Source organism: Balaenoptera musculus, chromosome X, assembly GCF_009873245.2.
Source record: "Balaenoptera musculus isolate JJ_BM4_2016_0621 chromosome X, mBalMus1.pri.v3, whole genome shotgun sequence".
In the NCBI taxonomy this organism is placed as follows: domain Eukaryota; kingdom Metazoa; phylum Chordata; class Mammalia; order Artiodactyla; family Balaenopteridae; genus Balaenoptera; species Balaenoptera musculus.
In genome coordinates, this window is record NC_045806.1 from 35,940,914 (window position 1) to 35,953,337 (window position 12,424).

Genomic DNA, 12,424 nt, shown 5'->3' on the forward strand with positions numbered 1-12,424 from the left:
AAGTTTTCTTGCTATGGCTTATGATTTGTCCCTAGAGCAAGGGTTCATATCCTTTGGACAGCCTTCAAGGATGTTTGTGAACTCTCTGAAGTTATACATAAAATTTGTATATATTCATATTTAAACTGTCTAGCTTATGTGTTGATTATTCTTTAATACACAGAAAAGGTTTGGATTTTCTCTAAAAGAAAAAAAAGACCGAAAGATGAGGTCCTGTGTTTTTTAAAAAAAATAACCCAATAAAAAGGAGTCATGCTGTTATTCTTGTCTAGAAGTAAAAGCTTAATTTTGGAATTAATCATTATTTTTTTCAGTGACTAGTTTTCTTTAGGTGCAATTGAATTCTCTTAGTAAAGGGCTACTATTGTAATATCTACTCATCTTTAAGGCATTGGAGATTAAAATAAACAGCAGTAACATTTCAATTTCTGAAATAGGGTAGCCATGGATGTGTTCTAATTATCAATAGGAATTATCACAATTGAAATTAAATGTTGTAAAAATTATTGTCTTTAGTACCTTGCTTAAGTCTGTCTCATTCCACGGCAAGGGTAAAATTTCCTTTGTCTTAGAGTAATTACCCTCCTTCATTTAAGGAACGTGTCTTTACACCTTATTAATCTTAGAAAACCAATCTAATGAGCTATGAAAATGCATTATCAGATTACCATTGTTTTCACCACTCAAATTTCTTTTGTTCATTTACACATTTACTCATCAGTTCAGCAAATTTTTGAAGACTTCTGTCCTAGACATGTTTTAGGTCCTGACTGTACAGTGATAGGTAAAAACACACAGTGGTATTTCATTTAATATCATTGACATTCATTGGACATGCAATCCCCTCCTCCTCCCCATATTTCTTTGGGACCATGGTTTATTTTAATTTTAGACAAGGTTCAGATTTTTTAAACTACAGTACTGGGCTTAAATGTCATGTCTTTTGTACATCCAAAATCGTATAATACTCTTATGTTCAAATTGAATGGCTTTTCATTTTGTCATCAAGAGTTAAAGATTATTTTGTGTGTCTGGGGGCACGTAGCTCTGCTGCCTTTCTGAAATCCGGTGAAATTAAAAGAAAGATATAAAGAAGCGTAGATGTTGAGCCAGTGGAAGAGACTAATACGGAAGATGATAATTTATCTTTAATCGATTAAACTCTTCTGGAGAATAGTAGAATAGTATTTGATGTCAAATGGATAATGTACAACCAAAATGAGATTTTAAAAATAGTTGAGAAACGTCATTTTTAAAAAAAATTTTATTAATTTTATTTATTTTTGTCTGCGTTGGGTCTTCATTGCTGCGCACGGGCTTTCTCTAGTTGTGAGCAGGGGCTACTCTTCATTGCGGTGCGCAGGCTTCTCGTTGCGGTGGCTTCTCTTGTGGAGCACGGGCTCTAGGCGTGCGAGCTTCAGTAGTTGTGGCACATGGGCTCAGTAGTTGTGGTGCACGGGATTAGTTGCTCCGTGGCATGTGGGAACTTCCCGGACCAGGGCTTGTACCCATGTCCCCTGCATTGGCAGGCGGATTCTTAACCACTGCGCCACCAGGGAAGTCCCTGAGAAACGTCATTTTAAAAATTTTAAGATTTGTTGTCAGAGAGTAAAATACTGTGAAGTATATTTAAATCCCCTATCACATGGTACTCATAACCATTTTGTATTTAAGGTCGGTCCACTGTCATAATTTGAAATAGTTTCGATTCATCTTAATATTACTTGTATTAATGTACTTTTATACAGTTAAGTATTTTTGAAATTCATTGAAGATTATTTTTGTTTCTGAATCTGTTACCTTTTTGACCTCTTATACATAATTCTGTGAGTTTTTTTCCAAAGCTAGTCGGCATTTGTTAGCTGTATTTTATAGTTATTACTTTTTATCATATAATTGGACATTGTAAGACAACCAGAGAAATATTTTGTTTACATTAATTTTTCTCTCCTTTTCTTAGGCCTTGATGTTAAAAGTGAAGCATGTCAGCGATTTTTTCGAGATGGGCTAACAATATCTTTCACTAAAATCCTTACAGACGAGGCAGTGAGTGGCTGGAAGTTTGAAATTCATGTGAGTCTTTCATTTGAATTTAAAAAATCAGATTCATATAGTGATGAGTGTGTTTTCTTATATAGTATATTTGGTTATATATTTGATCCATTAATTAAAGGATTTTAAAATGAGAAACTTTAAAAATACTTTTTATGAGTTATGATTTCTGTTGAAAGAAGCATGATCATTTAGAATGAGTGTGAGATTTAGAGTTAGAAAACATTGGTTTAATCTGTCTCCTTGGTTCTCAAGTGCCTTGTGACTTTTGACAAGTGACCATATTTCACTGAAAATATGACAGTTGTGAAATGCACCACTCACTTACTTTATGTACCACTGAGGAAGGAAAACACCCAAGATGGGGAATCTATTATCTGAGACACAAAGGGTCAATGCAGAGAAATAAACTTAACATACAGAAAGAAACACCAAAGAAACCTGCACATTTCAACTTTGGCACCTGGTAGAGGGGGAAAAAAATCTCTTAAAAACTTAAACCACAAGCCAGTATTCAAACCGTTTTGAAGGCTAAATTCAAATCAGAGTTGTGGTACAAAAAATATCAAATGGGGAACTTAAAGTGGTCTCAGGTTGGTGGTGTCCCCAGATGACTGGCAGAAACCAAGACAAATCTCTACAAATACCTTCAGTCTAGGTAAATGCACTATGCATTGATTATGTGATACAATCAGATTCCAGAGATCTTAAAAAGTGAAAAGAAATGTGCATTTTTAGATTGAAGTACCATAATTACTCCAAGTCTCTGTTCTTGTTTATATTATGGAAACATGGTTATAAATTGTGAAGCAGGTCATATTTTTATGCCCTGTGAACTATTTCTCAAATATAACCATAGCATAAAAATACCAACATCTTCTAATTCAACATGTAAGTTTTTTTAAGTATAGAATGGAAACTTTGGGAGTGGTATCAGACTTTTTTTTTTTTTTAAAGAAATTCCTTTATTTTTATTATTTATTTATTTTTAGCTGTGTTGGGTCTTCGTTTCTGTGCGAGGGCTTTCTCTAGTTGTGGCAAGCGGGGGCCACGCCTCACCGCGGTGCGCGGGCCTATCACTGCCGCGGCCTCTCTTGTTGCGGAGCACAGGCTCCAGACGCGCAGGCTCAGTAGTTGTGGCTCACGGGCCTAGTTGCTCCGCGGCATGTGGGATCTTCCCAGACCAGGGCTCGAACCCGTGTCCCCTGCATTGGCAGGCAGATTCTCAACCACTGCGCCACCAGGGAAGCCCCAGACTTTTGTATTGAGGCGTAGATAGCAAACCTACTCCGTCTGGGATATTTGGTGATACACTGTTTAGATTTTAGAATTGTTGCCTCTAGTCGGAAAATTGCATAGAGAAAGCAGTGGTAATTTGCATCTTGTCTGGGGACATGGAGCAGTGCCTACTTCACTTTGTAAGTCATTGCAAATAGCCTTTGAAAGTAGGTACTATATAAATTATAAAGTAAATGCTAATTTCTTTTTTGATACATCAATTTGATCCCAATATTAGTAAAATTAAACATAACTCAAATGATCGGTATAGCACAGTTGAGAGGTCATTATTAAGATATAATTAATCAAGATCAGAAGATATTTCTGTTTGGAATGGTTTGATCTCATTAATTATTCTTTATATAACAGAGGTGTATTATCAACAATACTCATCGCCTGGTGGAGCTATGTGTGGCCAAGTTGTCCCAAGACTGGTTTCCACTTCTAGAACTTCTCTCCATGGCCTTAAATCCTCATTGCAAATTCCATATCTACAATGGTACACGTCCATGTGAATCCGTTTCCTCAAATGTTCAGTTGCCTGAAGATGAACTCTTTGCTCGTTCTCCAGACCCTCGATCACCAAAAGTGTGTTGGTTTGTTATTTTCAAAGTTAAATATTACAGTTGTTTTGCTCTGCTATAGAACTTTAAATGATCTGAACCTACTGTTAACATGGAGGAGGGTAATTTCACATTGCTCTTAAAGGGATTTTGCATTATTTTGTAATTTTTTTTTTTTTTAATTTAAAAATATTTTTGGCTTTCTCCATGTAGTTAGTCCCCATTGTCTTCTGCCCAGCCTCTTGGGAAATAGTCATAATTTGGGTTGGTATGAAACAGAGCATATTTTTCCTTTTAAATAAGAGTAGAGTAGGAGATTACGTCTTTGACCAAGGCCTGGCTAATGTGTCATAAAACTATAGAAATTACAAATGAAAGCAAAATAGCAAAACTTACAAATATCAATGAAATATATATAGCATACATAAACGTAAAAGTTCTCCAATGTAAATTTTCTATGCCAGCATAAACAGAATGTACATTAAAAAATGTATCCCTAAGCTGTACTTTTTTTTTTTTTAATTTTTTTTTTTTAATATTTTATTTATTTATTTATGTATTTATGGCTGTGTTGGGTCTTCGTTTCTGTGTGAGGGCTTTCTCCAGTTGCAGCAAGTGGGGGCCATTCCTCATCGCAGTGCGCGGGCCTCTCACTATCGCGGCCTCTCTTGTTGTGGAGCACAGGCTCCAGACGCGCAGGCTCAGTAATTGTGGCTCACAGGCCCAGTCGCTCCGCGGCATGTGGGATCTTCCCAGACCAGGGCTCGAACCCGTGTCCCCTGCATTGGCAGGCAGATTCTCAACCACTGCGCCACCAGGGAAGCCCTGTACTTCTTTTAATAAATATTAAATAATTAACCATATATAATTTTTAAATTTTAGAATTTAGGAAGACTTTTTAAATATTGATGACCTTATTTTTTTTTAAAAAACAGGAAAATTTGAATATATATATATATATTGTTTGGTTTATTCTGTTAAAAGTGGAAATCATCAAAAGTTATTGAACTTAGAGCTGAGAGTTTCTGGTATTTCCCAAGGTTCCTGTTCTTGCCACTTCAGACTTTTTTTGTTTGAGTAAATCAAATTAATATTTAAATAATGGCAATCTCTAAAATATACCTGTATTTTTTTAAAAATTTTACTTAATTTTTTGCTCTATAGGTCAATAGTAATCTGTAAGAGTCTCGATGGGAACAAGTTGATTTAGGATGGCTTCTGGTTGAAGACATTTTTATATATCTTTCTTTGAAGCCTAGCTTTTCTTGAGTATTACTAATTTTTGAGTATTCCTAATTGCGTAAGTGTACATTGCAGCTGAAAACATGAGATTAGCTTTAGACTTTCTTTGTGCACATATATATACTGTGTTATATATACATAACTGTTGAGTTTATCAGCCTAGTTGTCTCATTCCAGTTACTGGAGAAATAAAAATACATTACATAATAAGTATGTACTTTCTTAGAATTGCTGAATGCCAAAAGGGAGCTGGTGAATTAAATGCTCAGATTTTTTATTTCTTTTTAAATAGCTTAATGATTTATTGCAAAATGAGCATCCATGTAACCCACTCAGGTCAAGAAATGGTCAAGAAATAGTACATTGTCACTCCCCGGAGGCCCCCTTCCACACTCCCTCCCAATCATTGCCCCCTCCGGCCTTCCTAACTTTAAGTAATGTCCTGACTAATAAAATCATTTCCTTGCTTTTCTTTATAGCTGGACTCAAGCACATGTCCATAATCCCGGTAGTTTAGTTTTGTCTATTTAAAATACCTTATGAAAATTAAATTGACATAAATTCTTTTGTATCTGACTTTATCTCAACAGATTTCTTTGTAAGAATCAGAGTTTTAATTGTTTTGATTTAGCCTTTTAAGACCAAATAAAAAGGAAAACATTATAATGAACTTACATAGAAATACGGTAGTTGATTTATTTGAGAATTTAATTGATTTAGAGTCTCATAAAAATCATATCAGAACTACCATAGTGTCTCTTTAAAGCAGTTACCTTTTACTTAGTGTTTTCCCGTTGTCCTGAATACTGCTTTTTGTTTTTTTTTTGAATAGCTGTAGAAACTACTTTTGCTTAAGACTTAAGTAGAGAAAGTGCCCCTTTGTCCCCCTCTTGTTTTTCTTCCTTCAGTGACTTCCCAAATGTGGCCTTTTAGAAGAAGGCAAGGAATTAAAGGTTGTCTTAAGTACATGACTTTTTAGATACATTTGATTCTTTTATCTATATAAGCTTTTGATTCCTTTTTAATTTGCCTATCCCAGCTGCACTCTACTTGTGAGTTACTTGCTATCCCTTAGAGAAGAGGTTGAAAGATAATTCTTACTATTGTATTGTGGTACCTCTAAGATGAGAACTGGGTGTATTCACATGAGACAGCACAAAGCATCAACCAGCATGTTCTAGTTAGGAACAAAAAATAGAATACCAGGGATTAGTTTTTAATGGATAGGTCACTCTTTGGCTTTAAGATTATTGTATTTCTAGGGTGTTTGTAGTTATTCACAACTACAACAAAAAATAAATTCAAACAATATCTTAGGTTACCAAATACCTTTTTTTTTTAGAGTCTTTTTACCCCCTTAAATTTTTTAAAATAGACCTTCAGATAATAAGGTATTCTCATATGGTGGGATCTCTGAGATAGAAGCGTGGCTTCTAATTCCTGTTCACCAGCTATATCGTTACAAACAAACAGCTGTGCCCTAGTGATCTATACTACTACTTATGCTTTTCTCACAGACAGGATTACTGTGAACAATATGCAATATTTCGTGTCTTTTTTCAAAGATGGTTTTACATAATAATTTTCTTTTATTGAATTTCCTGTTTCTAGTATGTTTCAATCAAGAAATTACTTCAGATAGCATTTCCCTCCCCCCAAAAGCAGGAAGTTAACTTTTTTATTAACTGTATTGTTGCAGGGTTGGCTCGTGGATCTTCTCAACAAATTCGGCACTTTAAATGGGTTTCAGATTTTGCATGATCGTTTTATTAATGGATCAGCATTAAATGTTCAAATAATTGCAGCCCTTATTAAGTAAGTTATGTTTTAAAATTAATCTTCAGTGCATTATAGAAATTGCTACTTAATTGCTTGATAAAAATTGTTTCTTTTTTCAAATGTGGTTTCTTCTCTTTAGCTGGTAACTTGCATTTTTTATTTTTTTTAACGGAAATTACTCTGGTTTATTTTATTTTTATTTTTTATTTTTTATTATTATTTTTTAAAAATATTTATTTGGCTGTGCCGGGTCTTTGTTGCGGCACGCGGGATCTTTGGTTGCAGCATGCGGGCTCCTAGTTGCAGCATGCAGGATCTAGTTCCCCAATCAGGCATTGAACCCGCACTCCCTGCATTGGGAGTGCGGAGTCTTAACCACTGGACCACCAGGGAAGTCCCCGGATTGTTTTAAAGTAATAGGTACAGTCTGAGTTCAGTCCTAGTTGAATTGTAAGAAATTGAATATTAAAAGAGATTTTTGTCTTTCTTGTTTCAGACCATTTGGACAATGCTATGAGTTTCTCACTCTTCATACGGTGAAAAAGTACTTCCTTCCAGTAATAGAAATGGTTCCACAGTTTTTAGAAAACTTAACTGATGAAGAACTGAAAAAAGAAGCAAAGAATGAAGCCAAAAATGATGCTCTTTCAATGATTATTAAATCCTTGAAAAATTTAGCTTCGAGGGTTCCAGGACAAGAAGAAACTGTAAAAAATTTAGAAATATTTAGGTTAAAAATGATACTTAGGTAAGATATTTACCTCTTGAAATAATTACTTATGTGAATGTTTAGAATTGTATTTAGCACTGAATTTCTCTTACAGATTATTGCAAATTTCTTCTTTTAATGGAAAGATGAATGCACTTAATGAAGTTAATAAGGTGATATCTAGTGTATCGTACTACACTCATCGGCATGGTAATCCTGAGGAGGAAGAATGGCTCACAGCTGAACGAATGGCAGTAAGTCCTTTGATTCTACTTTCATGAATAATAATCTATCTAAGGCAAAAATCAGAATAGCTCTACTTAAAGTTAGTAATATTAACATTTTAAAGAAAACTTTGAAATTGGGAGGTGTTTGGATTGATTTACAACTCTGTTAATCCTGAGAACTTTTTGTGATAACATGGTTTATTATTTGGTATATTTGGTGATATATAATTGTTTGATGATAATGGATAGCTTAGCACATCTTTGATAAGCTTACTGCTGAATGTAGGTGTTCTGAAGTAATTATTAGCTTGTCAGGTGGGGGTTGAAATTGAGTAAATAAAGGTGATTTGGGGAATAGATTGGGTAGTATCTGGTAGCTATTGAATGAAGTGGCCTATTCATTTGACGAATTCCACTTAAAGATTTTAAAATAGGAAATATAATTATTAGAATAAGATACACATGAGTTAATGTTTTGTTATCATTGTAAGGACTTCGCTTAAGCACTTATATTTACATCATTTTGATGTTGAAAGTTTAGGAAACTTTATTTACCCTAGGTAATTTGCATATATTATAGTTTAAAAATGAATAAGAGGGCTTCCCTGGTGGTGCAGTGGTTGAGAATCTGCCTGCTAATGCAGGGGACATGGGTTCGAGCCCTGGTCTGGGAAGATCCCACATGCCGTGGAGCAACTAGGCCCGTGAGCCACAACTACTGAGCCTGCGCGTCTGGAGCCTATGATCTGCAACAAGAGAGGCCACGATAGTGAGAGGCCCGTGCACTGCGATGAAGAGTGGCCCCCACTTGCCACAGCTAGAGAAAGCCCTAGCACAGAACCGAAGACCCAACATAGCAGTCAGTCAATCAATCAATAAATAAATAAATCTTTAAAAAAAAAACCAAAAAACCCTTGACATAAGTGAATCCATTTTTTAAAAAAATGAATAAGAATGCTACTTAAATATTGGTTGAATAACTTTAGCGCATACTGTCTGACAGTACTGAGGAGACATCTGTAAAAGAACTGTCCTTGACCTCAAGGAGGCCTCAGTTTAATAGGGAAAACAGTGATTAGAATGTGATAAAAGGTATGTGGAGGATGCCTAGACACATTGGCCCTGTGTTAGGGGTCAGGTGGTAGTCATCTAGTTTTGTGTATCTGGTTTGTCTGTTCACCTTGTGGAAAGTCGAGCACAGAGCTACTCAGTGTGGTCTGAGGTCTGGTTCTGGTCCTTGAGCTGTTGCCAAGGCTAGATGAATATGGCAGATGGCATTGAGTGTTTAGAAACTTCTGTAGCAATTTGATATTGCCACATTTTAATTGTATTCTACAAAAATACCTGTCTGTAATAGATTAGAAGTAAAAAAGGACCTTTACCAGCTGAGAAGTGTACTTCTTTTCTCTAGCACATTTTGGGGCTAAATACTTTTTATTCTCATTAAATTGAATAGTGTAAAATCATACAGTGTGGTCTGTTACCTTTGTATTGTATCATGAGTTAGTTTTCTTTTGTTGATTTAAATATTAAATAAATACCTGTCAAGCAATATAGCATAGTGTTAGAGAAACACAGACTTGGGAAGCTTTCAGCCTTGATTCAGATTCTGGTTCCAACACTTCTGAGCCTGTTTACTTTTCTGTAATAGGGTAATACAGCCCTCATTAGGATTGTTTAGAAGATTAAAAAGCTAATGGATAAGCAATAATAGTGTAATTGGTTAATAAATAAAAGTTAAAAAAAAAAGTACCTTTTCACCCAAATCAAAACTGGTATAAAAAAATCTAAAGATCCTAAAATGGGTCCTATAACCCACCATACCTAAACCATGGTGATCGCTACATTTATTTATTTATTTATTTTAAAATTTATTTTATTTATTTATTTTTGGCTGCGTTGGGTCTTCGTTGCTGTGCGCAGGCTTTCTCTAGTTGTGGCGAGCAGGGGCTACTCTTTGTTGCGGTGCGTGGGCTTCTCATTGCAGTGGCTTCTCTTGTTGCGGAGCACCGGCTCTAGGTGAGCAGGCTTCAGTAGTTGTGGCTCGTGGGCTCTAGAGCACAGGCTCAGTAGTTGTGGCGCACGGGCTTAGTTGCTCAGTGGTATGTGGGATCTTCCCAGACCAGGGCGCGAACCCGTGTCCCCTGCATTGGCAGGCGGATTCTTAACCACTGCGCCACCAGGGAAGCCCAATTGCTACATTTAAATAATAATTTTCTGAGTAAATGCTGGAGTAAAATCTTTTTAATGATTTCACTGTTTCTAATTATGGAAACATTTCTGTATCTGCAAAATTAAGTTCCATGAAATTATTGTGATTTTTCATAATTCTGTATCAAAAGAACACATAACCATGTTACATTAGTGCATTATATTTTGAGTTTTTAAATTCCTCCTAATGTTTAAAAGCGTGAACAAGGGACTTCCCTGGTGGTTCAGTGGGCAAGACTGTGCTCCCAATTCAGGGGGCCCTGGTTCGATCCCTGGTTGGGGAACTAAATCCCACATGCATGCTGCAACTAAAAAAAAAGAAAGAAAGAAAGAAAATAAACCCTGGAAGCTAAAAGTGTGAACAATACTTTATGTATATATTTTTAGAAGCTTTGAAACAAGTGTTTGAATTCTATTTAGGAGTGGATACAGCAGAACAATATTTTATCCATAGTCTTGCGAGATAGTCTTCATCAACCACAGTATGTAGAAAAGCTAGAGAAGATTCTTCGTTTTGTCATCAAAGAAAAGGCCCTGACCTTACAAGATCTTGATAATATCTGGGCAGCGCAGGTAAGGAATTTAAGATGGTGGCTCTTTGGTTTGTAAAAGAAATGTACTAAAAACTAAAGAAATGGTAGTAGTTGTAGTTAAATGGGATGAAGACTTACACTGTTTGACTTTCAGTATAAGTAAATGCTTATTGTTTACAGAAGTCCTGTCAAGAATCCTTTTGAGATGGCCAGTAATATTTTTAAAATAAAAATATTCCAACGTCTACTGTATGTATTTGGTAAAGGTTGGCAATTTGTAGGTTTTAAATAAGAGGCAAACAGTAAAATAATAAGAAATGTCTATTGAAAGAGTATAAGACATCCATAATTGGTTTCTTCATATACTTAAAACAAAGAACAATGTCAGGAAAGTTAAATCACTAGATTATTTACAAAAACCTGTAATAATCCGAAGGATTAATAGCTTTTAGAAGGATAAGTAACCTTTGCTCTCAGAGATAGAAACTATGTGATTCCTTTGATTATCCTAATGACAAGTTTCTATTCATGGATCACTTGGGAAGTATTGATGAGTTCTAGATTACAAAGCTTTGTTTATTGAGTCTGTAGAAACCAAGAAAGCATTCAGTTTTGCCTTTGACTGCTTAAGGTTCCAGTTTTGAAACAACACCACTGGTGGGCCTTATTCTCCTATTTGCAATGTTAGAACTGGCATGTTAAATTCAATAAACTGTAATAAAAGTTCACATGAATTCCCAAAGTCTATATTGACCATGTATGTCAAGAAATTGAGTTGTCAGGTTTTAGATGGCAGTTCTAAAACATGTAAAAATGTTAGGAATTTTCTTAGGTTACACAGTTAGTCAGAGATGGGAATACTTTATTAATTAATAGTTTTCCACAGACAGTGTATGCTACTTATTGCTGTTCAAATTTTAGTATGCTCTGATTTTCTTCGGTTTTTCAATAGGCGGGGAAGCATGAAGCCATTGTGAAGAATGTACATGATCTACTGGCAAAGTTGGCATGGGATTTTTCTCCTGAGCAACTTGATCATCTTTTTGATTGCTTTAAGGTAATAGTTAACATAGTAGTACAGTTTCATTTTTAATAGAATTAATTCATTAAATCTATGAATGGTTCTTACCCAATAAGTACTTAAATGGAAATCATTAAACAGTTTCTAGTGTAAAGGAATTGACCATTGTTTTCTTTTTCAATGAGATCTTGATGTTCATTTTTATAATAATAGTCCTCATAAATAAGGAATTTTTTTTTTTTTAATTCAGTTGTCAATTTGAATTCCTTTCCCCTAGCAGTTTGTGTTTTTATTATAGGTTCAAGTGAACTGTAGGACTGCAGGGAAGGATTAATTGGTTGCAATGAAAAATAAAGAATCAACAGCAAGGACTACCAATACCTTAATAGTCTGGGGTGATATGCACAGGCAAATTGGAAATGTAATTCATGGACTTAATGGAAATGTAATTCAAAAGGTAGCCCAAGAGCTCCTACAGTCATATCTGCATTGGTGCCATCATGTACTTTTTAAAGCCATATTGTGTAGTGGTCTCTCTCCAGTTACTAGTGCTGGGTTTGTAAAAGCCAAGTGTTTGGTGAATTTGTGGATTAAGAACACAAGATGTTACGGCAGTGTTCACAGAGGGGCATTCTGTTAACAACTGGCATTAGATCACGAAGATATCTTGTTAAAAATAACAGTTATAACAGTTATACTGACTGCTGGTGGGAACATAAGTTCCTACAACCACTTAGAATAGTTTGGTGTTTCTGGAAAAGTGTAAGATTTTCATGACTTAATCGGTTTGACTTCTGAATATATACTGT

The 12,424-nt window shown here is 35.2% G+C and overlaps 1 protein-coding gene across 4 annotated transcripts in view; it reads left to right on the plus strand.

Moving 5' to 3' along the window:
* The window catches only part of USP9X (ubiquitin specific peptidase 9 X-linked), a 121,912-nt gene that overhangs the window by 37,947 nt on the left and 71,541 nt on the right, over window positions 1–12,424 (plus strand). For all 4 annotated transcript variants that reach the window (XM_036839142.1, XM_036839145.1, XM_036839144.1 and 1 more), the window contains 7 exons: window positions 1,961–2,073; window positions 3,700–3,918; window positions 6,835–6,950; window positions 7,411–7,662; window positions 7,739–7,877; window positions 10,482–10,634; window positions 11,547–11,651. In XM_036839142.1, the coding sequence (XP_036695037.1) occupies window positions 1,961–2,073; window positions 3,700–3,918; window positions 6,835–6,950; window positions 7,411–7,662; window positions 7,739–7,877; window positions 10,482–10,634; window positions 11,547–11,651 (1,097 nt within the window). The remainder of the gene's footprint in view (window positions 1–1,960; window positions 2,074–3,699; window positions 3,919–6,834; window positions 6,951–7,410; window positions 7,663–7,738; window positions 7,878–10,481; window positions 10,635–11,546; window positions 11,652–12,424) is intronic.